A 17,506-nucleotide genomic window follows, 5' to 3' on the forward strand; every position below is an offset into this window, starting at 1 on the left:
ACATGGCAGAAGTCACAAAGCGTACCCCTAAGCAAGGGACTGTTGCTCTCACATCCAATTGATAAAGAAACAACATCTGGAAGTACTCAGACAAGATGATACATTTATTTTTTTGTATTTTAAAATTATTTCTTATTTTAAATTGATATAATTAAGAGCATTTTGTTTCTAAACACTGACTAAATACATAAAAATGCTTTTAGGTTCTTTCCCTGACTTATTCTCCCTGCTAATCTCTCTATTCAGAATCACAATAAGTTGCACATGAACTAAGTTTTACAGTAAGCAGATATAAAGCACTGCTATAAAACACCTTTTCTATCTTCAGTCACTAAACAAATACTTCTATATTGTATCCTGTAAAACTTGTGCAGGAGACTCCTAGGAAAAAATAGAAACTAGTAAGTAATGAGTACATTATTTCAGAACCAGTCTGAACATGTAGCTGACTTCTTCACAGACTACGTCTGAGTTTTATTTGTTGTTGCTTTTTTAAAAAGGGCATATTAGTTTAAGCAATGTATTCTATAGAATTTTATAAGTACTGCCTTTCCCTTGCAAGCAGACCCCTGTATGACTAATCCATGTTCCTCTTCTCAATTGCCATGTTAAGAGATAGGCAAATTCTCCCGCCTTGGAAGAAAATGCTGCAACTTTGAAGCCAGCTACTCCAAAAACTCAATTTTACCCCTAAAATCCAAGTCACGTGTAATGACACACCAATGCCTTCTCAGTGTTGCACTGTAGTTCAGACTACTGCATGGTGAGTGCAGCAGGGAGGAAGATGTGGGTTGTCAGCTTACTGCACTCGACTGCCTAATTTCACGAACATTGGTGATGTAGCACGTGTCAAGTGAGCTAGCTAGGAAGCTACAAACTGTTCTTAAAAAATGTGCTATGGGCACCATGATCAAATGTTTTCTGGAGACTGAAGCTGAAATCAAATTATCTCTGAGGAAGTGACAGAAGAATATCCTCCTAAGGCTTAGGTAAGTTAGAAATGTTTGGGGTCTTTCTAGACAGCTCAGAATTCATAGTTATTATGGTAGGAATAACTATCACTTTGTAAAGATCTGTGTATTTAAAAGATTTTTTTTTCTCTTTTTTTTTTTTTTTTTCCTTGAAAAAGGTTGGATGCTGGTCTCATGAGGGTAATTTTTTAGATATGCAGTATTTAACAGATTTTTACAATACAACACACAAAGACATTTGAAATCTAATTAATCTCTTGACATTTGACTTAAAAGTCAAAGTAGTGGACCACAAGGTGAATAAGGATACTTCAGTCATGAAAGCTGATCTTTCTTTCATGAGCTACAAATGAGTTAGGATCATCTGACTACAAACTTTACTGCAGATCTCCTCTTTTTAAAAACTGTCCCTGCTTTTAGCACCTAGCATGCTTTCTTAGTATGATATTAAATATTATGACTGCTGTAGCTGACATTCTACACTTTCACCAAAGGTCCTTCCTTAGGAACTCTAGGTTTTACACAAACAGCTTAAAGTACCACACATTACTAATAGCAGTCACATTTTCACACAACTCAAAGACTATTTTTATTGTTCTAAACCCTATAATTTCCTTTTTACTTTAACTTCTGAGATTCAACATCATTAAGACTATATAACGGAAACTTGTTTTTGACATTCAGACAAACATCTCTCCTTATACTGCTAGTGGTAGTTACTTCAGTATGGTAGCCAAGCACAAGATTACAGCAGCACAGTCTGGGAAAGGCAATTCAATTCAACATGACTATATTGAACTTTATATATAAATCATCTCCTTGCATGACCATCATAAAAAATAATTGGTGACTGATTTACAGAGTATAATGGGATTCAGAAAAGCTAAAAATGTAAACTCATTCATAAATAATACTGGGCTGAAAACAGTTTACTAGATCAGCTTTGAATAACAGTGGAAACTTGGAATTACCTTTTAAACATGCTGAAAATAGCTTTTTATATAAACATAAGAAATTTGATGCATTATCAGAAATAAATAGCTACAGTCAATCTAGCAGAAGTTATCCACTGCAACCTATAAGATCTATTTTCCAACAAGATGTTAATTTCTTCAGAATGAAGATCCTTGTGAAGCAATTAAGTCTTTGAAAAACATTTCTCTACAGTCTAATATGATATACCCAAACTCTTCCTATAAACAAAATGATCCAACAGTTAGAGTGAAGACATTTCTTGCCTTTGAATATTACCCATGGACAAAGCATACTCAAGGTTGGAAAGCACTGCTAACTGGACAATGACTCAACTTTTCCTGCTTTTAATTTGTACAAACCATATTTGTGAAAAACAAACCCCCCCCCCCCCCAAAAAAACGAAAAATGACCAGACCAGTAAAGAAAGAAAAGCAAAGAGACTGAACTGAAAGAAAAAAAAAAAAGTTTCTATATCTGTGAATTGTACTTGAGTACAAGAATTTCACTACATTAAGTGCTGTGGTGCACTTGGCTATATATTAATCATCACATCCACATAATGAAGCAGCCTTGCACACTCACACTACCCACTTATCAAGCAGCCAACCCTGGCTTCGTGGTTTATCTTATGTCTAAATTTGTCAGTATGTCAGTGCTTATCACTAGACACTCATCTAAGAGAGACAATATGTCTTTTCAGTAGACTGCTCTAGCACCTGTCTATAGAAACAGATGATCAACCATTGTACTCCTACAACATCTGCTTAGGAACTCATAATCTTAGCATCTAGAACAGGGTTTTCATTTTAGAATCAACAAGTGCCAAACCTTTTAATATGACAGGCGCAAAGTAATGTATAGCTGGTTGTTTCATGACCAGTAGAACTAACAACACCCATCTTTGTACAGATCTGCATCTTGCATCCCTGCCCACCTCCATGGCAGTTAAGTCACCATCCTCCTCACTGATGACTCCCTGCCCCTGTTTCTGAAACCTTGATACTGCTTTGTCCTGTGCCACCCAACTATAAGCACACCCTCCACTGCGAGTTGCTCCCATGCACTGACCGAGCCTGTGGGATCATTTCATAGGTATCCTCCTCAGGAATTGACCAACACATCATTAAACTCAGTGGTTACAAACCTAAAACAGAGACTGCAGGCAACCTAGAAAGAAGTTGGGAAGTGAATACTGAGAAGACCACAGAAATGTATTAATTAATAGATCTTTAGACTATGTAATGTATACTTATACACTATCTATATCTATATTTTTACATGTCATATACAGCATTATTCAATTTGCTGTACACTAGTGAAGAATATTTGATTGATAAGCCCTTTGTCTTTCCCTAAATTATGGCATTAACTTGGGTCTCCATCATCAGATACTGATTATTATAGATTGAATACATATTTTGTTTATTTGGACCTCTGTGCTCTCTCACGTGAACTTGAAATTGTCTGATATCAAAAGATGGGGAAAGGGAGGAAAGAAAGACTGGCAGCCAGAAGCCAAGACAGTGAAAGAGAAGGTAAATGGCATTCTCTTAGAAGACCATGCTGAAAATGACCACAATTGTCTTGGCTTTTTAATATCTTTCCTTAGCTATTCACAAGGGACCGTATATTAATCCTAGTCTCCTTATTGAATTCTAGTTCAGTAATTAAACTGAATCATATTATTCCCCTCTGATTACTAAGTGGAAATTGTCATTAATGTTAACAGAACAAATGTTTAATAGCTGATAACACAAGTACAGGCCATTTTAAATTCCTCTGTGACTTCAGTTGCATATGCTCTGCTCCATTTCACCTTTAAACATTTCAAGTGGTTATCAGTTCATGTCTGATCTATTGTAAAACAAAAGGACATAGTTCAGGGAAGAGAGAAATTAATACTAGGCAATCCACCTTCTATGAAAGTTGCTGAAATACACAACCATACCATTTTTAATAACAAGAAATCATAGAAGCAATAATGCAGAAAGTGGCATCATGCAAGATTTTCTTGAGAAAGGGGAAAGTTCAACATGTAACTACAGCCCTTTAAAAAATCTATCACCTCATACAACTCCTTTGAGCAAGTCAGAGGTTAATAGGCACAAAAAGAAATAGTGATGTGGGTCTCTAAATGATCTATCTGCAAAACTACAGCCTCTTGGCAGCTGAAGAAAGGAATGCACAAAATCACAAAGAAATCTTCATTGCTTAGGTCTTGACTCTTAGATACAAAAATCTTGACAGGACTGACCACCTAACCTGAGGTCCTTCTAATGTTCAGCAAGTATCTATGGTTTTTAATTTCTAAAGCCGCATATATACATGAATTAATTATCACACTGTAACAGGGAAATAAGGGAAATTGATGACCCACAATACTCTGTCTTCAGCCTTTTTTTTTTTTAACACAGGATAATAGCTCATGAATGCTGAACACCTTCATTAACAGCATAGACACAGTGTTAATAGGGTGTCTTAACATGCATGTTCAGCAGGTTACAGATGACTTTGAAATTAAGAAAGCAGCTAATGTGATGAAGGACTGAAGGATTCAGAAAGAGCTCAAGAACTTGAAGAGCTCAAAAAAAAGGGCTGCCAAAAACCTTTTAAAGTTTAACAAAGGCAAATACAAAACTCTGCACCTGAGAAGGAATACATTCATATAATAGTACAGGCAGAGGCTGAAAATACACATATCATGTGGTCCACTTTCCTAAACATCTTAGTTGCCCTTCTCTGGACTTCCTCCTGCTTGTCAATGCCTTTCTTACAGTTTGGAGCTCAAAACTAGACACTACAATGAATGGAGAATAATCACTTTCCTCAACCTTGCAGTTTTTCTTTCTCATTGCACGCCTCTTTTGCCTTGATGGCTGCAAATGCACACCACTGACTCATGTTTAACTTTTCTACTTGGACTCCAGGATATTTTTCTGCAAGAGGAAGCTCAGTTTTCATTTTACTAGATTGCATTCTTATCCATCACACAGAAGTAATTCAAAATGAGAAGCTAAATGCCAAAGATATGGTAGCAGAAGTTTAAGGTATTTTCCTGATGTGAACACTAGATACTTACAGATGGTAATGCAAAGGATATAAAGCCCTCCAGTTTGCACAGAATTAACTTCTCTCCCCTTTTAATTCAAAGAAAATCTAACAGTCTGCAATTACAAGATCAATACTCTCATAACATTCTTGGAAAACCAAATTTTAGAAGTTCTTTACTTGACAATTAGGCCCTAAATCAATAAAGCACTGGCCAAATTCCAGGTTTCCAGTACTTTGAAGATTAGCCAGTGGGGAAAAGGGATAAGAAAAAATGGGGACATTTGACTTGAGATAAATTATTACTTGAGATAAATGTGCTGATTTCTCTAGTGTGGTTGCTGAAGTTCAGTGTGCCCAAGTTAGTGTTATCTAATCAGTATTAGTCTGAAAATATTACTGGAGTCATTATGACATAGCACAAGAAAAAGACTTTAATATTATTGCTATCCATCTTCCTTAATTTGGAAACTAGCGTGACTGAAGAGATGTGTTTTATTTTTGGAGCAGATGAGAATTGAAAGAGCACAGACATACTACCAGCAGCATAAATAGGACACAGAAGTTTGATCTGCAGAACAATAATGAAGAGATATTTAGGGAATGGAGGCATTTCTGCCTTGCTGTTAAACAGTTTTGCACCTAATTTGCCACACAGAAAGGCAGAGTGTATCACCTTAAGTAAGGCATGCCAATTATATGGTTGCAGTGCTTGTGGGACATGAACAAACTTCTCGGCATTGTGCGGTTTTAACAAGTTACCCTGCTGCAACTCAGGTCAATGCCGACTTAGGATTTTGCCTGACAGAGAGCAGATGTGCCTAAAGACAGTAAAAGTAGCACATACATTCAAATCCCAGGAAACCACAACCAGTTCTAAGTGTGATAGGCACTTCGGTGAGAAATAACCAAAGAATCAGAATCCTATAAACCAGCGCTTTCCAAATTAGTCATACTATTCTATTCTTTCTTTCTTCTTCTCCTGGCTCTGTTGTCCACTAATACATCACTAACTTCAGAGTGGATCTGAGTGGATCTGTTTGCAACAGAAGAGAGGAATATGTTATTAGCAACAATGTCAATTTCCAGTTTGTCTCCTGAATAATGGCATTGCCCTTTCAATCCCCTAAGACTAGGAAGGTTCAGGAATTCAGTTCTCTGGCTTTCTGGATCAGTGTTTTAACTACCGTGGTAATTATGAAAATAAGGACATGATTCCCACTACCCATCTTGATGGATTCATAGGCTGGTACATGTACCAACAAATAGTATAGATGGTAGGATAGATCTGTATTGCTAGATGTCACTCACCCATTCATGATAAACAGAAGAAATGCTATCAAAATGTATGTCTCTAAACAAGTTTGTAATTTATATAGATTTCCAATAGCAGAAACCTTTTCTTCAGAACCAATTTCTAAATAAAAGGAGCTTAGATAATATAACACAGTGAAATGAATCATGGAATCATAGAACAGCCTAGGTTGCAAAGGACCTTTAAAGGTCATCTAGTCCAAAACTCTTGTAATGAGCAGATCAGTTCGCTCGGAGCTCTGTCCAATCTGACCTTGAACGCTCTCAAGGATGGGGCATCCAACCACTCTCCACGCAACTTGTGCCAGTGTTTTATTACCCAGCTTAGGTGGTAAACATTTCATGAAGATATGCAATGGTTTGTAGACTAAGACTTCATAGTCGTAGTCTACATCACTGGACTGGAACAGAAGCTATTTCTTGAAAGTGTGCACAAATATCGTACAATTTATCCTTTCACAGGTTGTCCTAGGGTAACTTAATGATGCTTGTATCCCCAATCGTCTGTTCTGTTTGTGCTGTATATTGAGTCCTGTGCCTTTAAGACTAGTTCTAAGAGCAAAGAGAAGCGCAGAGTTTGTTTTGAGAAAACTGCCTGACTCCTCCACATTCTTCTGCAGACGGGGTGTTCGGCGGAGTCTTGGAGAGACTGCAGGACAGAGATTTTTTTTTTGTTTTTAGTTAGTTTCAGCTAGCTAGGGCAGAGAAGTTCCCTGGACTGTTTTTTTTCCTTTTTCTTGGGACTGTTTAAACCTGCTCTAGACTGAAAACCCAGGGGAGCACTGGGGGCTGCACCTGTGGCCCACCAGAGCCTGGACCTCGGCATTTTCCAGCAGCGCCGGAGGGACTGGGACTGAGGAGAGGCACTGAGAGAGAGCCAAGCTACACCCACGGCAAGGACTTTCTCAATTTGCCATCTCACTTCAGAAGGAGAGGTTTTATTGTTTCATATTATTCATTCTTTATACTTGTATGCACTTCATTTGTTTAGTAAAATAATTTTTTCCACTTTTCTCCAAAGAGAGTTTTTTTTTCCGGACCGGTTGGAGAGAAGAGCCGCTTGAGTTTGCTTCCTTAGAGAGATCCTATACAGGAGTTTTCTCCCAAATTTGTCCCAAACCAAGACACAGGTTTAACCAGCAAGAAAAGGAAGAATTTGCAGAAGTCGCTCTGCACTGCGCACTGTTACGGTCAGAACTCTAGCCCATGCATTCCTTCCCAAGCCATTCTTCACAGGTATAATGTATTTTCAGTTAGTAATTCTTCTGTAAGCACATTTTCTTGGAAGAACAACTTTCTAAAAGTTAAATTTGTAATCAAATTGGTAAGGAAAGAAGAGGAAGTGATGAGGAGGACATCAGTTACAACGCGATTATGTAACAACCACTACAAAATCTAAATAGATTGAAGTTTAGTTTCACACAGTGCCAGATACTACAGACTGGGAAACATCTGAGAATAAAGATGACATACCTTCTTCAAAGAGTATCATCATGTTCATACTTTTGTTAGCAACAATATTATTCAGCAAGGCAATCACAGTTTGCATTGTATTACCAAGTATACTGTTCTGGTGTCTCTGCAAAAACAAAACAAAACAGTAAAAAACCAAAAATCTAGTATTCCTTTTGCAAGTTTAAAATACTATTAAAAATGAAATTGTATTACAAAAGCAGTACTTTCTCAATCCCTTAAAATTCAACGTTTAAAGGACTGTAAAATCAGCCAAATATCTTAGTAGATAAGATCAATTTCAGGGACCCTGATCTAAAACCTTAGACCAAAACTCCTCCCATGTTCTTTTAAACTGAAGGAATACTTATCTAGGTTTAAAATGTTAGGATTTTTAAAAATGGCATAGAAATTTATCAACCTAATCTCTACATATTCAGAACCAGAAATATTTCCCTTTGTATGATTTTACTTTTATTAATGGCATTATTGTTACTTTTTCAGTCTCAGGTTGATAACCCCACCATAAGCCTATTTGTTGTTTTTCTTTTTCTTTGTATAAATTCATAATTTCACAGACACATTAAAGACCTATGACTGTATTGAACTACACCACTTTTTTAATGTCTTTCATATGTTTGGTGATTGCTTCACTGATTTTTCACAATTGTTGAGGCTACACTGAGAAGAGGAAGCCACAAAGGCTTAAAAAAAAATTTATTTTCTTCTGTTACATTCACTGCACTTGCACACTCAGGATGAAAAGGGTGAATAAGGTAACGCAACCAATATTCATTTATATGCACACTAGGGACTGTAATAACTCAGAAAACTTCCAAGAAGCCAAAATAGGACAAACCTTGAAAAATCTAAATCTCCCTAGAAGGTTCAAGAAATATTTTGTCCAATTTTCAGACTCAAAGCCAAATAGATATATACATCCAAAGAGAAAATAAAACTAAGAAAAAAATGCCATGTTTCATGCATTGTAAGTTTCTCACATGCACTTAGGTAACTTCCACGTGTCCCTTTCCCACCAAACCTCTCAGTATATTGGTATTGCTCAACTACTTCACTGCCACAGAATACACCATTTATTAGGGTCCATCTCCTGTCTGACAGTAGGCAATTGAAAAAAAATTAAAGTTGAACATGATGAAACTTGTCTGAACTTAAGCATTTTAGATGGCAAAAATCACTTCAGATCTTGAATACAGTCAAAGGAACACTTTGTTTCTACACTAAAAAAATAAAATGCATTATTTCCTACAAATCCCATACATTAAATCTATTTCTTAAGGTATAATACATTAACAGAAAATTAAATACATAAACATACACAGTCTTCTATTCAACTCCACATTATATGAATTTTCTATTCAAAATAAAGTGCTCTAAAATAGATCATAAGGAGCAGAGACAAGGAAGAGTGCCTCACAGCCTTTTGAAGGACTGTAGTTTCCTACCCAAGCTTTAAAAATACATATCTAAGAGCTCTTAAATTCTATTTGCTTTATATAGCATTTTTATATGTTATTTATGATTTCCATAAAGAACCCAATAAATATCTGTTCCTCTAAAGGTGTGAAATACAGCCTGATAAATTCAAGAGCAAAGTTGGAAAGTATAAACACCAGATTCCTCGAAGGTAAGGTAACCAATACAGAAAACAGACACTATAAAGCCATGGTACTAAAAATAAATTTGAAGTTATTTTCCTACAGATAGCTGAAGGATAAGAAGAACATTATTTTTAAAAGATAAACAATGTGTTTATCTGGTAGTCTATCATCAAAATATCTTATTAATTCTCCTAAAGAACATCTAGAAAACAATACATTAAATAGCAATAATGACTATTCCACTACTAAGGATAATGATACATACACTGGGGACATAAAATTAACAAAAGCAAAAGAAATCTCCAACTGTCAAAACGAGAGCTGACTCAAATACTTTCTTTGCAAGTACAATATTTCTACTACTGCTTCATATTTGAAGTAAACACCTTCTAGTAAAATTCCCCTTTCAGATATACAATTAGAAGAGAATCTGTTAGCTGTTTATGATAACAATCTAGCACATTCACCAGATTAGTAACATTTCAGTGAAGCTATTTTTGCTTTTAATGGACATGAATTGTGCTTTGCAACCTCTGCTGAAAGACCAGCACTGATGTTTTTACTTATATCAAAGCATAAATAACAAAACTTATCTTACTCTAAATACATATAAATTAGAATTCAAGATGCAATGTAGATATCTTGAGGAAGGAAAATGGTATCTTAATGAATTAAATAATCATTCAAATGGTATACTCAGTTGTACTACTAGCGGTCATATGTTCCATGATGGATTTTGACAAGATATGAGGTTCCAAGAAGCTATAGGTATGCTTTACTTATCTAAGCCATCACTGATTGCTATTAGACTCAATTTTAGAGGTTTATATAAAAATATTTAACTTCATAATCTATCAAGGTGTAAAGCTGATCTAATTTGTGTGCACAGCACCACTGACTGTGGACATTTAATGAACAGTGCACTTGACAGCTTTAATAAAACATAGCATTTGCCAGCAGAGATAATTAGAATTGAAGCAGTAAAATTCTAGTGTTTGGCAACACAGATGAAACAACTTCATTAAAATGTACAGCTTTGGCGAATGAAAGGCAGGAAAGCACTGGACCCTGAAGAATCAGCCTTCTCAAAACTAATTGCTTCAGTGCTTAAAAAGGACAGCTATGAAATACCAAGGGCATAACAAGGAAATACTAGTATTAAAAAAAAAAGAAACCACAGAAGATAAATCAAGCTTTTCAAATAGGACTGAACTGTATTTAGGCCATTAAACTTTTCATTCTAATTCTGAAGGGTTGTACCCTCACAAAAGAAATCACTTGAAGTATTTTTAGGTAAAAGGGTGTGAATTAGCAAAGAGGGAGCAGGAATCTTGGCAAGATACTAAAAGCTCGTTTTTCTCTTCCTTTAAGGGGACTAGAACTTAAAACAGTACTAGGCAAACTACAGTATTTTAATTACATTTTACATAACAAAAGATATTGCATTTGCGATAAGAGGTTTGCAATTTGGGAGACTTCACATGCTTGTCTCCTACTTCTGTATCTAAAAACCCAGAAGAGAAAGCCCTAAATGCTATGTTTACAGATATGCTGGGATTAAATCTTATACTACACACCACAGTACTCCTACTCATTCAATATAGTCAGTGATTAAACTTTACGCTCTCCTTCTCAAGCTTACATGTGATCTATGAACATAAGTTTAGGTAAATAAGGGACATAAAATAAGAGGCTCAAGTTTTCATACACTAAATCAACTGAAAGAAGAAAATTAGAGAAATGAACTATATTCAAATTATAGTTATTAAAATATGCCATTCTTATCTGATGATTCTTTGTCATAGTATAGCTGAGATGAAATAAACCTAAACATTGATGCTAACAAGGACTTCTTTAAAGGAACATAGTTTAAGATTGCATTCAATCTAGCTTATTTTGATTTGCAATTACTTTGTTTATGAAACAGAGAATCACAGTCTTTTCTAGTTGGTTAATTTAATACTTAATGTTTTGTGGCTTTTGATTCCTAAGGCCAGTAATGCACAAACTGAAAGCATATAAATATGGATCTCTAACATCAAGGTAATGCTGTTTTCCTTATTAATTATCTAAATCAGAAGTAAGCAGAGTCATATCTCTTGCTACTCTGCTTTTCAAAAATCAGACATTTTTAAAACTACAATTCTACCAGAACTAATATTTACAAATATTTCCCTCTGGATATGGTCACACAAAAAGGAGCAACTACTAATCTGACAACCAATTTGTAGAACAACCTGAAAATTGCTTTTCAGATATATCACAACAGTGACATATCCAGTTCACACATGAAGATTTTAAGTCTTGCAACTTCCACAGAAATTCCTGCTGGAACAGTGAAAAATAAAGAGCATCTGCATTCTTAGTCAATATATGCTTAGGCAAAGATAATTGAGTATAGGGGAAAAGTAGTGATTTTGAAGGATTAACTAAGGAGAAAGGAAAGTGTTAATAAAAAACCTAGAATGTGAAGCATCAACCAACAGAAAGGAGTAAATTAGTCTTAGATTTTGTTCTAATACCCACTGCAGCAGGCAACGCAAAATTTCACCATCTTACATTCACTGTTACAGATGAATTGCAAAGCAGTTCAGCAGCAGCTCTTAGAACACAGCAACATTCCTTCTTTCTACATAATTGCACCTACATTTCCAGCAGCGATGAAACCTCAAAGCTTATCCTTTTGCACCTAAAAACCTTAGTGGAAGAACACCACTCTCACAGAAAATTTTCTTTACTGTCAACTGAGGGAGTCTGAGTAGGCTCCTCTCTCAAGCAGTCAGGCTCCTTCACAGAGAGGACATTCAGAAGTAATTTAATATAAAAACAAATTTCCCCATTACCTAGAAAAAAGTAGCCAAAAAATTAGCTTCCTGTGGATTAAAACTATTCATTGTCAATAACACTTAAGTTTTGTAAAAAGAAAAATTTGCACACAACTAAACAGACAGTTTGGAAAAAAATCTATACAGATATCTCACTCTTGAGAATTAAACTTCCTGATATCAATGAAGATCCAGTATTCTGGAAGAATTCATGCCAGTGTGCTCTGAAGCAATGAAACTCTACAGGTAATAGCTACCACCACAGCAATAACTTCCTATTGAGATACCTTGGAGAGTCTCAAGTAGCAGTGAAACATTTGAACTGCAAAGTCACTTGGGAGCTGCGACCAAACATTAATGCCAAAAATTACCATACCAAAATACTCACTTATCAGACTTGCATTTCCAGCATTCATTAAAAGCTACTTCTTAAAGAACTCGGAATGACAGATAAAAATCAGGGGACATCTTTTTTCTAGATGGATTTTGCTTTGATGCAAAAGACACTTTGCCACCACAAGGAAAGAAATCTCCTATACTCTGTGTTCATTAATCCATCATCAGCTGTTAAGGAACAGGTCTCTGTCCAGTTACCAGTTACCAGTCTAGAAGATTAACTACTTTACACTGCTTACATTAAAATGTAGGAGAAAGGCATTAAATGCTACAAACTTTTGGAGGAAAGGGGTGTGACAGAAGTAAGATGGATTCTGAAGATGATGATGCTAGTTAAGTCTCTGTCTCCTCTCCCTCAGTGCTCACTCCCATATCCATAGCTAATTAGATACTAAAGCAGTATTTAAAAGCAAAAAACTGATACTGACTGAGTTTCTGCTGCCTACCGAGGTGTGCAAGATCAGGATTGAAAATCCTTTCCTGACATTTTCCATCACTGAAAAAAAAAAAAACCCAAAACCCTCTTGACAAAAAACCCAACAGAGGAAAAGCTATGCTCTTACAAGGAAGTTAAAAGGATAGAAAAAAATATCCATAGTCTCTCTTAATTTCATATCGAATGTTTTATTCTTTGTACTCACAGACTTCCTTAAAATTCAGGAAGGTGTTGTTGAAAAAGGTGTTGAATGAGAAGCCACGGGCTGACAAAGAAGTACAGGAAAATTGAATCTGTCTGAATGAGGAAAGAATGCTTGTCTCTACTACAATTTCGTTGGGTTGAGAGATATATTTGAGCTGTCAAAAGTGTCAGGAAAAACACATTTACATGTTTAATATTTTTGACTTTACTCCTTTCTTTATGCCTTCTACCCTCAAAATACTATTTAGTTTGAAAAGCATTGTTTTTTCCCACATATTCACATTTACTCAACCTGTAATTGCAACAGAGAAAGTTGATAACTAGTTTATTCAAGTTACATTAAACTTGAAAACAATGAAGGGCAGTTAAATAAATTTTTTAAAAATCCAAAAACAAACAAACAAACAAAACCCCTGCTCATTCTTCCACTGCCAGAATCATGTTGTAGTCTGACTACATTTGGCACATTCAAAGCACATAATTCCTCAATTTCTATTATTATTTTAGGGGTTATTTAAGTAGCTGATTACTAGTCTGAAAGACATTAGGAAATTCTCTTTATATTTTTTATATATATATATATATATTTTTTTTTTTTTTTAACGTCAGTCTGTACATCTCATTTGTGGACACCTGTTCATTAAGATTTTGTATGTTCCCAAGAGACAGCATTTAGAAAATAAGCATACTCAACCAGGCCCTACCAGTTACCAATCTACTCAGTTCAAAGTACACATACTACTCTGCATAGATGTCCTAGGAAACTCATATTTCAGCCTTTCCCCACTCAAGTTACTCCTAGAGTAGCTACAATTGTTAGTTGATACCAAGGCACCAAATCACAGGGCAGGAAATGTGAGCACTAACAACATTCCTCAGTGAACAGACTAGCAGAAATGCTGGAAAGTAACACAACCAGCATTATTATCCCATGACAGAGAGGGTATTTCTTTCATGTTTCTGTCCCGGGCTTAGACAGACAAGCAATTATGCTCTAAACAAACTATATTCCTACTAGGACACTAAGCAGTCAAGGCAAGAGAAAATATGAACTGACTGCTGCAAATGAAAACTCCACATTGCAAAGCACTGTGTTTATTAGTTGTAAAAAAATTATTAAATAAGTCTATTAATGACTACAGTGGGGTTTTGTTGAGATGTTATACTCAATAAATCTCTCAAACAGTAAGTTTGTTTGCTCAGTGGTGAAATTCCTCTGTACTCTAAAGAAATATTATAGAAATACTCTATTCTTGTGAGAAGACAGTTTGCACCTGTGAAAACTACCCTGGATTGTTGGAAAAAAAATGTAAACATCTGTGGAGAAAGAGAGCCTTAGCACGTATACACATGAGCACCTACTCACCAATGAACTGTTTGGCAAGAAAGTTACTAGCCAATTAGAATTAAACACGATACTTTTGAAAACCATATAAAAATAGGCTGTAACATTAAAGTGGAGCTTTTGCCGCTTGACTTTAAAAGTGTTGTGTCTGTCTGACTTCACAGCAACAGTGCACCACAGTGATTACAACTCCTCTGAGTGTAAGTGGATTTGATACACATATTTCTATATGTGTATCAGCTAAATAAGACTTGAAGCATTTGCTACCTCTCTTAATGTCAGTTTCCAAACGTAAGTATTTTTACAATCCAGGCCTAAAAAATACAGTGTTTATATAGCCATCAAAAGCTTCATTGCTTTCAGAGGAAAAACGAAATGAGTCTGGTATTAAGACCCATGTTTGGATACATTTGGAAGGAGCAGTTTGCATTTACAGAGAACTTCTCAATGAAAACTACTACTACTAGCAAACGGAAGTACAGTTTCTTATTCTATGTAAATACTAGAAACACTCTTCTGTAGAGACAACAGGAAGGAAATTTACTGTTATCCAAAAATCTCCCACAGACATACAAACCACTGATCACCTTAACTTGGCATCCAACAAACAAGTCACCAACCCCATTCCCGAATTAAATTCTGTGCAAGATTAACATAATTTTGCTTTATTACTGCTTACCAGAAGAAACAGGACCTAGTCAAGATGAAAAATTAAAAAGAACAAGTAAATAAATCTAGAGACTAGAAAGAGAGAATTTCAAGGTTAAATGACCATACCTTCTCCTTGCTTCAATATTTCCCAGGATATTGCTGCAGTTTCCAGACTCTACAGAGTTTGCTTTTATATTAGCTATGCCTGTGGCACCAGAACCAAAGACAGCATATATATCTTGGTTATATTGGTCTGGGACAGAAATAGCATTTTTTCATTACACTGTGATTTTTATTCATTTTCTTCCTGCTTTGCATTTAATTCTTATTTTGTCTGTACCTGTGACCGTAGAAAAAGCGAACACAAAGTTCACTTTTAGTAGGTCATATTTCAGGTACATACATTTCAGAAACATACTTATGAAGTGACAGGCCCATTTTAGCTCTATAAAATAGCATGAATGCAATGTCAGTCACAGGAATTATATCTTCCAGCCACTGGAATTCACTGGTATTGAAAGACAAGTGTTCCCTTAGCCAACAACAGTCTGATGATGCTAGACCACAGAAGAGCACCTGAAAGATAACTGATGAGAAAGAAGTAAAATGGAGAAAGAAATGACAGCTAACAAGAATAGCAATAACAGTAATTATTATTATTATTCAAAATATACTTACACTATGAGTTTTATAATAATTTTTATGTGCTAGTAGATCATTATTCTTGTTAATTTAAGATGGGATCTAAGTAAAAGAGAATAAATACAGATTGCATAAAAGGAAGAAATTATTTGCAACAAGGGTGCTGAGACACTGGCACAGGTTTCTTAGAAAAGTTATGGATGCCCCATCCCTCTAACTGTTCCAAGCCTGGCTGGACAGGGCTTTGAGCAAACTGGTCTAGTGAATGACACCCCTGCCCAGGGCAGGAAGGTTGGAACTAGAAGGCAGTTCAAGATTCCTTCCAACCCAAAGTATTCTCTGATTATTTGATTTAGTTCTCACTACTCAGAATATTAAACTAAGAAGAAAAGACAAAAAATAGTAATTGCTCTACTGAGTAGATAAACAAGAATACATCAAAATTAATTTTGGACTACCCTGAGCCTTGCTCCCCATGGTGGCAATCTCAATAGCACCAGACAATAGACAGCTTGAAAAATTTACATTCACTCAGCACTACAGGGTCACCTGATACCCCACTGATACTCTCTGAAGCACCCCGTGCCTGGCACACATCAAGCACCACTTCTGAAAACTCTTACTCTCATCTGCTCTAAAGTAATTTCCTACATTGCAAAGAGCAGCAATGGCACAACTTATAATTTAAAAGCTTAACTCACATCCACAAGAATACAAGGAAAGAAAACCAATTCTTCTCATAAGCATTTGTGAAACAGTATCAGATGCTGTAACTTGAAAAAACTATACCTCTTTCTGCTAAATATGATATCACATTTAATTTATTCCATTTTCGCCAGAGATTAACAGATGGTTCAAAGACACAATCAGAAATGGCTAAGTTCAGCAAAATAGGAGGCTCTTCTAAGCAAGTTCTACTTCTTTCTCAAAGACAGAGGAAGTTATACTGCATTTTGTTATTACTGTTATTAAGAATATACTGAACAGCATTTTTCTTTTTGCACATCTTTCCAGGGTAATCTCCAAATAGTTTATTATAGTTTTCTTCATAGTCTCACCCCATCTCTTTCCCTAAGTCATTTCTGTTTAAATACCTACATACTGATTCAAAAAATCAGCTTTAAGAATACAGGTTTGAAAATTGCTTATTGTTTATGAAAAGAAATTCCACTTAATGACAGAGATACATTTCAGTCATCAATATGAAGGGCATAGGCTCACTTCAAATATTCCTGATTTTCATCACTGTTAAGGCAGATATTGCCCGGAAACACAGGAGATTGCAGTGCCTTCAGAGTGTAACAAAGTACCTTCTTAAACCCCCTAAAGAGTGAGGGCTTTTTGTCCTTCATATAGCTCATTTCAGAAGTAAACAGGCACTCAATGATTACATGAGAACTTATATAAGGAGGACAGTATCCATTAAATACGTTTATATAGACACATGAATATACATACACACACATTTTCTCATAAAGTATTTCAACTATGACATACGAAATTCAAATGAAACTATTCTAGCAATGCTGAAAAATTGATGACTTGAGACTCTATGCTGTTTCAGAATGGAGCCAGACTTTCAATTTCTTTAAATGTTTAAGACTTCAAACAAGCATTTCCAGTGT

General features: G+C 35.6%; 1 protein-coding gene across 5 annotated transcripts in view; it reads right to left on the bottom strand.

The window, feature by feature from the left end:
* Nucleotides 1-17,506, bottom strand: part of ULK4 (unc-51 like kinase 4) — a 220,841-nt gene that overhangs the window by 82,957 nt on the left and 120,378 nt on the right. For all 5 annotated transcript variants that reach the window (XM_040069141.2, XM_040069151.2, XM_040069131.2 and 2 more), the window contains one exon: nt 7,782-7,887. In XM_040069141.2, the coding sequence (XP_039925075.1) occupies nt 7,782-7,887 (106 nt within the window). The remainder of the gene's footprint in view (nt 1-7,781; nt 7,888-17,506) is intronic.

This window comes from Hirundo rustica, chromosome 1 (genome assembly GCF_015227805.2).
Source record: "Hirundo rustica isolate bHirRus1 chromosome 1, bHirRus1.pri.v3, whole genome shotgun sequence".
Classification (NCBI taxonomy): Eukaryota; Metazoa; Chordata; class Aves; order Passeriformes; family Hirundinidae; genus Hirundo; species Hirundo rustica.